This window comes from Pelobates fuscus, chromosome 11 (genome assembly GCF_036172605.1).
Source record: "Pelobates fuscus isolate aPelFus1 chromosome 11, aPelFus1.pri, whole genome shotgun sequence".
NCBI classification, from domain to species: domain Eukaryota; kingdom Metazoa; phylum Chordata; class Amphibia; order Anura; family Pelobatidae; genus Pelobates; species Pelobates fuscus.
This window is the reverse complement of record NC_086327.1, coordinates 26,231,671-26,247,380: the sequence shown is the minus strand read 5'-3', so window position 1 is coordinate 26,247,380 and position 15,710 is coordinate 26,231,671. Positions and strand designations below refer to the sequence as shown.

Here is a 15,710-nt window from a genome sequence, read left to right as displayed (position 1 = left end):
CCATTAACCATACACTACCTGAACTCTTATGTAGAGTCTTCTGTCTAGTTTTCTTGGCTCGGATATTGTACTCGGGTTCTATGACATGTTCTGAATGATTGTATACCATGTTGTTGGAGAATAGATGTACTAAGTTTCTACACTTTCCCTGGACCAAACCTTGATCAGAACTCCTTCGAATATAGGGTGGGGAACCGCAAAGTCTTTGAAGAGGCTTACGAATCCCTTTTAACTGATATTTATCAGTAGTTATTATACTTCCAGATGTGTTATTTTGGTAATGGCATGGCGTGCTGAAGCCTCAATGCTGATAATTTAAAAATGTAATGCCAATGAAATAATCATTTTCGGTCTGACTCAAATCAGGGCTGGTTCTTCAGCAAGCTAGAATGAAAATAAACAAATCATTTTATAATGAAAAACAAAAAGTTAGATATAGCGCCTGTATGGTCCTGAAAAATAGACAGCAAACAACTTAGCAAGTAATCTTTCCATCCTTGCACACAATGTGACGTGGAAAATAACTTTTATTTTTTTCTTTTCTTTAAACTGTTTTATGGGTTATATTAAATATCTTGGGGAACTCTCGAGCATGAAAATTGCATGTCTGACTGTCTAACACAGCACCCAAACGTAGCAAACAAGTTTGATGCACTTTATTTTCTCAGACCCCTCTGTGTACCCCCTGTATTATTAATATATAGTGAGGGGTTCTATAGATGTGCACAAAAATAAGTCCTGCGCTCAAACTCCCACTACTCCTGGGCGGCAGCAGTGACCATAATACACATCAGCCAAAATACATACAATAAAAACCAAAGAAAAAACTAAAGATAAGTTACCTGCACACTAGCCCAAATCCCTATCCATATTTAAATACATGAAGGTTATTTCGTAACTCCAATGGCATTAGATGTAAGCTCACCTGCCACATCAAGGCAAACCACGTAGGTAGGTCCTACACTAACAATTCACCTTGCTTCCTTTAGCTTCAGGCAAAGAAATCTCTAATGAGACAGAGAGGGGTCTATTTTCTAAACTCCTTCATACTTATTAACCCTTAATATGGAACACATGGGGTGGCTGTGTGACACAAAAGGTAAATACAAATACACAAAAATAAGTCCTGTGCTTAAACTAAATTCAAGTACATAATTATTCAGATATGCCGGATTTAATTGCATTCAGCATTATCTCTCGATTTTCAATGCCATAGGCAAACCAACGCCTTCTTGTCCACATGAGAATGAAGATATTGAGATTGTCAGTACAGACACATACTGTCAAACTGCCTCCACCTACAGCATTTTCTTCACATCCACGACCTCTCTTCCTGCTTCAGAGGAACATTTTTGACACTTTATGCTTTTCTATTACATTCATCACCGGCTGTCCTAAATTGACTTATTGCATTTATGCTGCATGTACTAAATCCGATGCATCATTTTCCCATATGTGCTATAATACTCTTATAATGTTTTTGTTATGTGTGTATTGTTACAGTCAGTCATTAGTCCCAGTCTATGATCGTGTCTTGTTCTTGATATTCCCTTGTTCACTGTCTGCATTGAGCTACTAGCATGTTCCTGGTTATAATGCTTGCTGCTTGTGCTGGTCTATTGTCTGTTTATCATTTATACCGTCCTCTCGGCTACTGACTGTTACCATGTTAATTACTTACTTACCTGGTTTACTGAAGAAGTGTTAAGAACCACTATTAAGTCCCAATGCCATATCAATCTAAGACCACAACATACAGGATACAGCTGGAACAGTGAGACCTCCACTCGGCTTCTGAATATAATGTCTGTTAGTCTACCTATTGTACAGCGCTGCGGAATTTGTTGGCGCTTTATAAATAATAATAATAATAATGATAATAATAATAATAATGCTATGTTATCCACATCCTATCTTCAGAACTGAGTTGTTCGTTCCACCTCCTGTGATCATGACACAGACTGATCATCGCTTGGTAAAAAAACATAAAATAGCATTGTACTTATAATGTCCAAACAAGGTCCCAAGAAGAACGACCCCATTACAAGGGATTGTTGTTTGACTTCTGCTTTGTAAACCTCAGCCTGTGCATGGAATACCGAAACAAAGGGGACATAGTCGTTTCCATAGTATTTACTGCTCGGAGGAAAGTACGCTTTCTGAGGTCAGTTCTAAGTTTTTTTGTGAAGGACATAAAAGATTCAATTTCTCTAGAGGTATGGGAATCAGACACTAGACGAGGGAACCCATGAGTTCTATGTGTTTTCTGAACACGGATAAGTATAACTAGACATGGTAAATCCAGGTCTTGGGTCCTGGACATCCTGGGTCCAAGAAAATATCTCCTGACAAAAAAAGAAATAAAAGGAACGTGATCTAAGTCTAAAGAACTTGATTCAAAGGTAAATACCTAATTTTAGAGTAAATATTGGAGTTGCCTGTGTTATCTTAACATATTCCCCATATGAAGTGTAGATAGTCCCACATGATATCACTTGTGCTGGACTTTGACATTGTGGTTCCTGCTTAGTCCATCACTGATTGATTTACAGTAGTGGATACCCACATCTGCTTGGTCCAAATCAGCAAGTACTGGACAGTGTATTGCAAGTACTGCTTGGCCCATTAAGAAGACGTGAAATAAAAGAGAGGACGGTATTAATGCATTAAAAAAAAACAAAAAAAACCCTAACAACAAAATGGTGACGTAATTATATACAATCTAAATTAGATGACATAGGTGTTTGGGGTTTTTTTTTTTTTTTTTTTGCTACCTGCAATTACAACAGCTGTGGGATGCAATCTCTAGCCACACTGATACTCTCACACAAATACACATCTGGCTGTTTCTTACATACATGTCAGTACTTGACTAAGATTGATGGGAGTCACACTCTCGGGCAGTAGCTGCTATTTGTGGTGTCATCATTAATTCAATCTCTCTCCCCTTACTGACATGCCAGAAGTACTGCGTTTATCTCCATAGCTTCATCCTGGGATATGAGTAATGGGAGGGGGCAAAATTAACGACTGCAGCCACAAATAGCATTTTCTTCCCGGGATGGGGTGACTCCCATCATTCTCAGACCAACCATGGCATGTTTGTCCCGGTGTTACATAGATTTAAAGATCCTGCATCACAAAGTCTCAAGTCTGATCTGGCAATATGTCATGTGAAACATCATAACAAAAATAATAATGTAAAGCTTCACAATTAATTCTCAAGTAATAAATTAAGAAATGAACTACAGCAGAGATCATCCAATATACTAGATAATAAAGTAAGAAATAATAAAGCCTTATATTTACTAACTCCAGGATTTTTTACATTTTTTTTACATTTACATCTACGGTATTCAGCATCTACATTTTTAAAACATTTTGGCCATAGGAAGATTTTTTTCAAATAAGCATGTGATATTGTGGTTCTACTAGTGTCTATTTAGGAGTATTCTTCCTCGAATGACTAAACTACGTATAACCTCTTAGCGGTGTTTTAGGTTTGAAGATATAATTGAAGATATAGTTAGCACAACGTAAACGCAATATTAAAACTGCAATAATTTGTTAGCGTTACAACAATAACCTTTCACGTGAAATTTTAAACCACATTTGTTTACCAATAAGAATTGAAAAGCCTTCAAGTTTGCTAACAAGGCACGATGTAATGGATACAGATCCGATTCAATAAATATATCGATTTTCTGTGTGTTTAAATTAATAAAAGAAGACAGCCGCACGGATGATAATGAGACTTGCACCCCACCACCACCACTACCACCAGTTTTTGTTGCAGGAAAAAAAATCTATTTTATTGTTACAGAGCCACTAAGTAAACCCTCCCAAAAAATGTTTAATGCTTTAATAGTAAAATGTTACACTTTGAAATCTCGCAATGAGATCCTTTAAGCCCAGATTGTTGTCATAGCTAAGACTTTTACTGCTCATTTGAATCCTCACCAAGCGGGATTCAAATGAATGCAGGGATTATATCAGAATGACAGAACTACATTTCTGTTAAAATCAGAGAGTCAGTTAATCATAAGGACATTCAGCAATGAGGGACAAACTGTACTTCATTCTGTAACTATGTACACCTGTAACAGCTCCACCTACTGTTCAGTCTAGAAACACACTTACTATTTATATATGATGACTGATGTTGTTACTCCATGTTGATTCATTCTATAGCCACAGAAGTCAAGTAGAACCCTCATCATCTTCAATACTTTCTGGAGCGGAAGGATGGGTAGTGTCCCATGCTCTCTTCAATATATAATTAATACGTAATGGACTTTGCGTGAGGTAATACAGCATGTTCTGGGAGGAAGTAAAGAACGATACAATCTGGAGCAGATGTATTCAGCGACTCCTCTAGGCAGAGGTGGTGATTATATTTTTTTAAAATAGGGTTAGATTGCAGTAGAAATTAATAGTGAATCAAGAATCAAGTTATTCACAAACCCTCTTTTACAATAAGTACATATATTTCTCAGTTCTAATTCCTAATAGTCAGCTGAATTCTGTGATATTTCTCCATTTATATTTTCCTGGAAAGCTAAATCTGGTAACATGCCTCTCCCCTTCAATTCCACTTTATTACTTAGATTACTTTTAATGAGTGGTGTCCAATTTTTGGTCCCTAGTATTTACGCCCAAGATTAGTTAAAATGTTATATTATGAACATCTAATGTCTTTAATAAGCAGGCTGTTTTTAAACTCAGATTTGTAAAACTAATGGTTTTTGTTAATGTTTATGAGAGAAAAGGGGTTTCTTCATAAACTGGAAAAAAATGGTAAGGGGAAACTTTATAGGAAAATAAACTTTGCATTAAAGGTTTTTCCTAGGAAAAAACAAAACTATGTGATTTTGTAACATTTTAAAGTGATACTTTTACTTAAAATTGTTTCCATAAATCAGTTAAAACCACTAATACCCTCTTTATACAAATTTAGCATCCATAAGCGTAGAATGCACACAGACGCTCGCCAAAGCTCTTTCATTTTAGTTTTGAAGGTCACCGTACATAATAGCAAGCAAGGAGGCAGGGGAAGATGGCCAGAAGGAAGATGACAACAGAAGTAGTGGGAAGGTAACTGAGATAGCACAAACACCACATATATAAAGGAGCCCACCGCCCCCGGTGGCGACCCCGCGCCCTCTACTAAACCCACCATCTGCGACCATGACAACACTTAACATAAAAACCAATTACACAATTATGAGGTTGACCAGAGTTACGAGATCTTCTCAAGAGACAAGCTTATTGGGTTAACTCAACTACCGCTTTGACCTGCATGTAATCTAGCCTTGTAGCCATTATCGTTATGTTACGCCTCAAATTTATAGACTTGTGCACAAGCCCAGTTACAAATCTTTGTTAACAAGCAATGTCATTTCAAAAATAAAGAATTTAAAACAAAAATAAAAAACATTAATACACATATATTAGTATTATTATGCAGTTTAGCAAGCTATGGTATCAGCATATCAGTGTGGTACTGATAGAATAGCCCAAGGCTGCAGAGGGCATGTCAGCAGCCAATCAGAATCTGTGATTTGCAGAAAAGCTCCCAGCGTCCCATTGTGCAGAAAACAGCAAATGGTTCTTTGACCTCTCTGGGATACCCAAGGCCACAGGCTCTCTAAGCCCTTTGCTGATGTAAAATCTATTTAATTTTACTTTTCGAACCTCTGAACAGGTTTAGAAATGACCCATCACAAGGTGTAGAAAGATTTCAGTACAAACTATTTCCTATAATATAGCCACTTAACGAAGAGAAAATCAAATAGTCATTTCACACTTTTACACTAGATTTAAAAACATAAAACGTTAAACATTTCTATATTTTCTTTCTCCGTGTTCTGCAACATGTCCCTCCAGGCTATCAAGTATGTATAATAACATTTTTGGGGTAGATTCTGGGAATTCAAAATCAGAAAGGAAAATGTGTTAACAGAGATGGGAATATCACTTTTAATAGTAAACTATTATTATTAACGAACCACGTACTATAACCACTGCAGTGTACTGCAGTTGTTATGGTAGTACCCTGGCGTTCCCAACTGTATGTAGTCAAACCATTTTAGAATGGTTCGCCTTATTACCTGGGGTGCGCCAATCCCTGTCTCCACGACTTCTGACAGAGAGCCAGAAGCTCTGAGCTCTGAGTTCAGCTCATGCTCTCAGCGAAAGAACTAGCATGGTGTCGTGATTATAGTGCATGGAGTGAAATGCGTCTAAATAAAAAGAATCAGTCTGCTTACTTGCAGCTGAAATCCATGAAAGATTCACAAAATCTCCAAATAATGTAGGCTCAGGTGTGTCTCAAAACACCAGGACTAATGATGCACAAGTAATCCACAATATCAAAACGATAGATGCTCCAGGGCTCACATAGTTTTAAACACAAATATATATAATATTAATTTAAACATTTCTACGGGCTTTGAACTTGCGCCATACATTTCTCCTATAAAAGCAATTCACAAACACCATGCTTGTGATATTTATTTTATTTTAAGAGTGTGGTGAAAGTGAATTTTATGCAGTAGCGATATATGGTGCAAATCCCAAGTAGGCAGGGGGTGCTCTATTAAATAATGTTCGATAAAATTGCATTTAAAATTTTTTTATGTTCTGGAGCATCTATAGTTTTTAATTTGTGAGAATACATCTGTTGTGGTCCATAGGTTTAAGACATCTAAAAGTCACTGTTAAAAAAAAACAAAGTAGATCAGGCTGAACTTGGAACCATTCTACAGTGGAAGCCAAACTAGAACTTAATCCCAACCTTTTGGTTTGTATGAGAGGGCCAGGATATCGACTAACATTGATCTGTTTATATTCCTCCACAATGTTTTCCTGGCAGATGGAACAAAAGCCTCTTGGGAAGGTTCAAAAAAGTCTCTTGTGCTTTACTTTAAACAACAGAAATGAAAACAATCCCATCTAGACATGTATATAAATGTCCAAATTAATTATCGAGAAAGGCATCGGGACGCATCTCAAAAGCAATAATTATCACTGTAAAAGTCTTTAGGAAACTAATTTTAATTATCTTGTCAGTTCTCCGCAAGTGCTGATTTAATAAATAAACCACATGTTTTTTTAAAGAAATTACTTTCAATCTGAAATCACAAAATCTAATTTTTATTTATAAAAGAAATAAAATACTCATAATTCTGTCAAGCTCTTAAATAAATCATCTCTGATTCATGGTCTATGATAAAACATAGAAAATAATCAGTTTATTTATTTCAACAAATACATATTGCAAATACCGAAAAAAAAAAAAATACACGATTTATAAAAATATAAGTATTTACAAAAGATTATCTACTGTAGAAATGGCATCTTAATTGTGAATATTAGTTGCAACTAACCCTATTATTGACTATTTTTTTTTATTTTCTAATATTTAGCATTTCTATTTGTTTGTATATCGTGTCAGTTTGACAACCGACAAGTGAAATTAAGTGAAAATTGTTAACTTGAAAGAGATTATTATTTTTTTCCCAGGCCAGCTGTTATAAGCGAACATTCACAAGCCTGTTCAACATCACCAAAACATAACAAACAACTTTCAACAATATCTTTAAAAAAATAATATAATGATTAATAAATAGACAAATCTTAAGTGGCAGTATACGTTTTTTTTAAAAAAAAACAACAACTTTAAAACAAGTATATATACAGTTTAGACTAGCAAAAAAAACATACTAACATTAGTAAAAAATACTAAAATATAATTACTTAAATTAGTATTTAATATTCTTATTTTCTTTTCATTAAGGGTATAAACATAAGGAATAAATTGTTTAGATTCATGTCAGAAAGAAAAATCCCGTCTGTGAGAAATTGAGATATTTTGTTTCTAAACCTTGTTCTGTTTTAGCAGGATATTTTAACATATATTGTGCAAATTTGCTCACAGGGCCACACACCTATCTGTACCTTCAGTTGAATGAAAGTGGGTTCATTCATTAACCAAATATTATAGGGACTTGAAAATTAAATTGGAAAATTCAGCTTAAAAAAAGCGGATTTTGAATAATTCTTCAATTCATTTATTGTCACTTTTTTAGTCTTGTTTAGCCAAGTTTGGTTTCCAATTCACAAAAATTCCCAGGTTGTGAATAACCCTAACAGTTTATAGTTTATTATAGGGGTTCCTATCTGTAGAACGAGCATTATATTTCAGTTTGCATGATTAATATGATTTCAAAGCTGGCCTTTCATATGCCTTATGACTAATCTTATTACCATTATAAATCTACATTAAATACCAAGATCAAGCCCTTGTATTATAAATATATCAAATATACTGGCTTTTTAAATTTACTATTTTGTTTTAAAAAAAAAAATGGGTGCATACCTTCATACTACTAAACATATTAGAAAGATTGCATCTGATTTGTCAAACACTGAGCTAGACACATGTTAAAATTTTTAATACTGTAATTCACTGTCCATCGATCTGTTGGTGTATTACCATACACATATTATCTTTGTTTATGTTTCATGTGTTGTCACACTTTACCTGTGTTGTCATTTTCTAGCCCTTTTTGATTGAATTTCTGAGTAGCTGTCAGATGTGTAGACAGAGAATCAAAAATTGCAAGTATGACTTTTATCAATGTCTAACTTTGTTCGGAGTTGCTTTTATTCATTTTATTACGATTATGTTTTTATTTTATTTGATTGACATGGATGAAAAATGTTTAGCTCAAATCCTTATGCCTTCATTTTATTGATTTGGCCTTTAGATTTAACTACAGATTTAACCATTTATGTGCAACCCTTATTGTTAGATATTCCACAAAGAAGAGCTGGGGTCAGATTATTTTAGGACTCTTTTTCAATGGTCTTCAGACCAGGCCTTAGCTACCCTCAATGCTCGAGGTTTTTATTCTTTATCCAGGTTTTTATTGGAAAATTCCTCAATTCAGAACTACCAAGGTGACAAATTGAGGTGCACAAGGACTAGTTTGGTGACCATTGCCCTAAGTGAACAGTGATATTCTGGGATACAGACCAATAGGTTACTGCTGTAGGGAAATTTTGTTAACAGCACTGGTATAGTACATCTTTACTATTCAACATAATATAATTACGACACAGCCAAAAGAGGCAAGACATGACTAGGCAGTAGACAAACCAAGTTACAGAAGATGGGTTGCACCTTCTAAAATTATATTCTATGACTTTGTATGGGCATCTTCTAAAAGGGGAGGATGAGATAAGATAACTAGCATGATCCCTGTGTGGAAAGTTTATGTTAAAAAATCCCTGATTCCCAGATTAGGATTCTAGACAGTAACATAGATTGATACAGGTAAGAAACTTCACAACCCAACTTATTTTGGAGCATATTGGTTTTCAGGAGTAACTGTCCAAAATAATTTCTCCAGGTGTTAGATTAGGAGCACCGTACACTAATGACATTCAATAAAGCAAAAGGATTTATTTGAATATGCAGAGGCAGAATAATAAAAAAAATGTTTTAATATGTGTACTTAATGGAAAAATGTGCATGGATACAGAACTAAGCCTAACATGGAATAATTCTTCTCTGAATTATCAACACTCACATAATGGATATTTTTTTTTACCACATCATTGTGCTATTGAGCATCACATAAAATGTGTGGCCTAGGAGTATGCAAAATTAAAATTTTGTCAGAAAGAAAAATAGTCATGCTGTTATATAATAGATCCCCTCAGTGATTAATTCTATGATTTCCCGATGGTAAAATAGCAATCAAACTAACCTGAATTAATCCTGGCAATATAGGAATCACCACCACCTTTTCTCATTGTAGTAGTATATCCCAGAGTACGTTTCCTTGCACTTTAATCCTCAGAGCTTCGCTTTCCTCCTTCCAATTTACAATTTCACAGTTTCAAAGTCAATTTTGCCCAACCTGGACATCTGTGATTGGCTGAATACGACACGGGCAGGTTAGCCCAGTTCTCTCAGCCAATCAGTGCTGTCCAAGTCATATGGAATTAATATTGAAATTTGGAAGTGCAAATTCTGCATTATCTTAACGAAAGACGAAGTGGTCTATGCGTGTTAAGGAAATCCCATTATTTTAATTTTTTTCAGTCTAATTGCACTCAAACTGTTTGACAAGGAACTGAGGGGTGCACTTATTAGCAAAACGACTGCTAATCTAATCTATAACTAATATAAATGTATGTAAGCGTACCAATGTAAAGTTACTATTGGCCTCAACAAGCATCATGAATGGTTGTGGAACACCTAGACACAAGGGCAAGCAGATACAGTGAACAAAGTAGAATTTATAACTTTTTACATATAACAATTTGTCCTTCCATAGAAATGCATTGATTCAATACATCTCTATGTGGAGATGATGATTGGCAGGTGCAATGTTTGGCTCTACCCCCTGCCTCCTTGGCTGAGATCATCAGAATTGACCATTTCAGCCAATATAATGCTTTCTATAGGAAAGTTCTGATGATCTCAGTCAAGGAGGTGGATAGGGGGCTGGGCAAGCGCTGACGGACCTGAGAATGAAACCTTTTAGAATTGAAAGAGTTCTATGTATGATGGAAAGACCTAGGTTATGTAGGACAGCCCAATGAGAAAACACAAGTTTGTCTGGGAGTGCTTACAACAAAAATGTCTCTATAATGCAATATGGGGCCTAATGGGCTTATTGAGGAATAAGAGTTTGAGTTCTTTAGACCAGGGCTTCTTTTAGAATGTTAAACACACCTATGATGAATAGCAAAAATAGTTCCATTATGGAACATTTTTTGTTCAAAAATGCATAGGTCCTAAGTGCCCTAAATTCATGTGGAATCAGGTCCAAACTATTTTTGAACACTAAAAAAGTGGTAATTTTCTTCAGAATAACAGTTCATATGCACTTTGTTGAGAACTTTCAAAACTTCAAAATAAAAATGGGAAAAAAAACTGGCATAGCTGAACAACTAGGTTATTAAATTGATGTCTGTTTTAAAGTGACCACAACTCACCCACGGTTTTTCACCAGGGTGTTCGTTGTCTGGAATTTAAAGTGAATTCAATGTGATCATCACATTTTTGTGCAAAACAGCCAAAATGAAAATACATCTGACTTCAGGAAAATAGGATCATCTATTTGACTTTTGTAGCCTAAAATTTGATTTACTAGTAATTACTAGCAATTCACACATGGACTCAATGTGAAATCCACGGTATTCGGTAGCACAGTAGGCAATGTTAGACAGGCTGGACATATATGTTTTGTAAATGGGAGTAGCCTCGGAATCTTTGTCATTTCCCCCCAGAATATTCTTTTAGCTATAAAAATAAGTAAAAATTAAATCAAATTTTGTTTTTTAATTTTATGTTAAATTTTTTAACACACCTGTATGGACTAGATTATTAGAACATTTTGACATTAAACTATCAAAATGAAATCTTAACACAATGCCATTATTTATTGTTTATTTTCTTTATATTCCTTTAAAACAAAAAACCTGTAAAAGAACTCCAGTTTAACACAAATTGCTAATGTAGACTAGACTGTTGGATATTAACTAGGCTAGAAAAAATCCCGGGGCATCTAGATCAGAACTTTTTAAGCCAAAACTAACATTTTCAGCTTCATAGGTGACTAGATGCAAACATAGTAGCCCAATGTGAAACTAAGCAGAACCCTGCAGCACTCTATACATGAAAGGTTTATCTTGGTGGACCCCAAGCAGTTGGGACACCTGACGAGACAGTGGCCAAATCCAGTCAGGTTGAATCCTCATGAACACGATTAACAAACTCCATCAGTTTGCTATTAACATGAATTTATAGAAATGTTAATTCTCTCAGGGTTCGTTGATTAGATATTGAACAGCAATTTTCTTAAGCGATACATTTCTCCATTCGATTTCCAAACCTTTTCACATTTTCAAAGATTGAGATTTCATAGCTGAACATCTAATGACTTTGTTTAATTAGATTCCACTAGCTGTAACTGATCTACATGTGTTTATTTCTTTAAAAAAAGGTATTGGCTAACATCATTATGTCAGAAGGCACGCCTGAAACATTGGAGAACATCCTTGAGCCCAACTATTTTGAACATGTTACTGATCGTTAATATTAAATGTATAGTTGGTACCTATAAATTTAGCCCAGAAAGACAAAGGAAGAATAGTAACAACAAATTATTAACAGTGAAATAAGTTTAAAAGTAATGTTCTTTTAACTATATATTGCTATAAAATCTATCTATCTATCTATCTATCTATCTATCTGTCTGTCTATCTCTTGACTTGTCCTTTCCTATCTTTTAGCTATTACAGAAACAGCACAACCCTATAGAATGCAGAGTAGCAATGATTGATTATCTACATATTTTATACCGCTTCAAGTGTTTGTGTTTTATATATTTCTGTTAAGTCTGTGTCGTTTGTATAACTGTAAATATTCTCTGTGTTTGTTTGGCAGTATATCGCTTTTGCCTCCCTGTTCTTCATTCTCATCTCCATCACAACGTTTTGCCTTGAGACCCACGAGGCATTCAATATTATCAACAACAGGACTGAGACGAGCATACGTAACAACGTTACCAGTACGGAGATCATAATAGAAGTGGAGACTGAACCCTTTCTAACTTATGTAGAAGGCATGTGCGTAATCTGGTTCACTTTTGAGTTTCTCATGCGTGTTTTGTTCTGCCCAGATAAAATGGAGTTCATTAAGAGCAGCTTGAATATTATAGACTTTGTGGCCATCTTACCTTTTTACCTGGAGGTCGGCTTGAGTGGCCTGTCTTCCAAAGCAGCCAAGGACGTCCTAGGTTTCCTTCGGGTTGTCCGCTTTGTCCGGATCCTGAGAATCTTTAAGCTCACTCGCCATTTTGTTGGGCTCAGGGTTCTTGGACATACTCTACGAGCCAGTACCAATGAGTTTCTGCTTTTAATCATTTTCTTGGCACTTGGGGTTTTAATCTTTGCCACTATGATATACTACGCAGAGAGGATCGGTGCTGACCCAAAAGACATCACTGGCAGTGCCCATACCAACTTCAAAAACATCCCCATAGGGTTTTGGTGGGCTGTGGTTACAATGACAACTTTGGGCTATGGGGACATGTATCCAGTGACTTGGTCGGGAATGTTGGTGGGTGCCCTCTGTGCTTTGGCAGGTGTGCTAACTATTGCCATGCCAGTCCCTGTTATTGTCAACAATTTTGGAATGTATTACTCCCTGGCTATGGCTAAGCAGAAACTACCAAAGAAAAAGAATAAGCATATTCCCCGACCACCTCAACCCGGATCTCCCAATTACTGTAAGCCAGATATGCCGTCCCCCCATAGGAGCAATCAAGGAGATTCCTGTCCTTTAGCACAGGAGGAAATCATTGAGATCAACAGAGCAGGTAAGAACGAACGACTTTATGTCAAGAACATTCAGCACCATTCACCAGGTACAGTATAACGTATATGACAGATATTAACAGCTATGCTTAAAGAAAAAGGGGAGGAAAAAAACAGCAAATTGTTTGTCTGAGAAAAACAGTTTGAAAAATTGGGAACATTTCTAAAATGTTGAACATAGTATTTAAATCGCAAAGAAGGTCTTAAATTGTTTCTAAAGAATTTCATATATATAATCAAGCAGTTTGACACAAAAGGTAATGCAAGTTAGAAGGCTAAAAGGGCTCTGCAATCCCTGCTGCTCTTCACTTGGGAGAAATGTGGAGCTGACAGTGAGATCTGTGCCTGGATGGCACAGACCTCTCTTTCTCTACTCCCTTGCAAGTCTCTCGTTGTAATGGCTGAGGGAGCTGGGTTATGACATCATTTTCTTCTTTGTTTTCAGAAGTACAGATAAATCAAGTTTTCTGCGCATTCATATAAATTATCTAGTTCTAGAACAATGGAGGTCTGTCTGCATTGGCCTGTTATAGAGCTGCTCTTATTAGCTATTAAAATACTAGAAGATTCAGGATAAATCGGTTTGAAATATGGCACTACCTCCTGATGCCGAGAATGTTAAAGGGACACTCCAGGCTGAAAGTGAGTTAAGAGTTAAGATTAATAAATAATAATGCAATAAAATAAATCAAATGAAAATAAAACACAATACTCACCTTTCCTGTTGCTGCTGCTACTTATCCACATTAAGAATCATTGAGGTTATCCTAGACCAGGAAGAAAGCCATCAGTTAGGAGATCTGATCTTATCCTACTCAGCATTGATTCTATTGTCTGTAAAACGTTTACAGTGATGCATGTCCCTTTAAAGATGAAGCAATTTTTGCAAATTAGTACTGTAAGAAGCCACTGTATGCAGGAACATAGTGAAACTGAAAGGGAATGTCCTTTGTAATTATTTTTTCTTCTAATGTTTTTTAGCAAGACCCCTTAAGAGAAATGTTTTAGCAAAGCATTGGACTGGCAGACACACAATCAAACAGCCAATGCCCACATATCGGCAGACATGAATATGGATATAACAACCATCACACCACATACAAACATTCAGACACACTCATGGAACGGTAACATTAATTAACAGTCCGTCATGTATAGACACACTCAAAAATAGATGGGGATACACTGACACATATGAATACAGACACAGAGACACGGAGATACATTTGTTCAATAGAAATACAAACAGTAATGAACATAAAAACGATTACAGACATAATTATGAACAGATAGACACACATAGGCAGAAACACAGTGTCATGTATATACATTCACAGTGAAATACATTTAAATATTAGTACACCCATGCACAGGAGGGCTCATCAGCTCTGCATTACTTAATCCATGCTTTTAGAAGCATAAGACAGCCAAACATCACATGTCCCCCACTACCCCAAAAGTAAAAAAATAAAAATAAAACAAATTTAAAAAGCACTGCAAAATATATCATATCCCTCTTCTGTATCCCATGCCATTTAATCGCCCTACCTTCTCTTTCCCTGTTTTGCCCTCTTCCTATATTATCCTGTTGCTCACATTGAGACTTTAGCTCTCAAAGTCTCTACCTCTTGCAATGTCGTTACGTCGCACCTCCCACCATTTCAAATGGACTAAGAGAAACACTTTAATTTTAGGTGTGTGAGTGGGGGCAGGACTGTTCTGCGAAATTTTAGGTGGCTTACTAATAATTTACACAACTAAAATATAACTTAGAACAAGAACCATGTATCTTATTTACACAGACTGATTTCTAAAACACATTTATTGTAATTTAAAGACACATTTCTGGGAGTATATGATTGCTGTGGAGCTCTGTTATACACTCAGACAACAATATGGAGGTCCCGGAAGAGAGGGACATTAAGATAGAAAAAAGGAACAGAGTGACTTGGGTCACAAATATGGTCCCTCCTAAATTGGGACATGCCTGCCACTGCTCCTAGATATGACAATATCCAATCTATCTTCAGATATTATTTTATGAGAGCAGGTCCTTGCAATGATAGTTATATGTAATTAATAAGTCTTAAACAATTCACAAATCGTACTTTAAAGTCTTTCTTATGTCAAATACACAAGCAGGGGCGGACTGACCGGTCGGGCACTTCGGACATGGTCCGAGGGCCCGGCCAGGAGGGGGGCCCGCCACCAGGGGGCCCGGACTGCACAGGTAATCCAATGCGTGCCCGGGCCCCCGGTCCTTCAAAGTGCAGTGCATATAATTGCCTTCCGCAGGACCTATCCAGAGCATT

The 15,710-nt window shown here is 36.1% G+C and overlaps 1 protein-coding gene across 5 annotated transcripts in view; it reads left to right on the top strand.

Moving 5' to 3' along the window:
* LOC134577508 (potassium voltage-gated channel subfamily C member 1-like) overlaps window positions 1-15,710 on the top strand; it is a 120,268-nt gene that overhangs the window by 52,926 nt on the left and 51,632 nt on the right. For all 5 annotated transcript variants that reach the window (XM_063436274.1, XM_063436273.1, XM_063436271.1 and 2 more), the window contains exon 2: window positions 12,467-13,400. In XM_063436274.1, coding sequence (XP_063292344.1) covers window positions 12,467-13,400 — 934 coding nt within the window. The remainder of the gene's footprint in view (window positions 1-12,466; window positions 13,401-15,710) is intronic.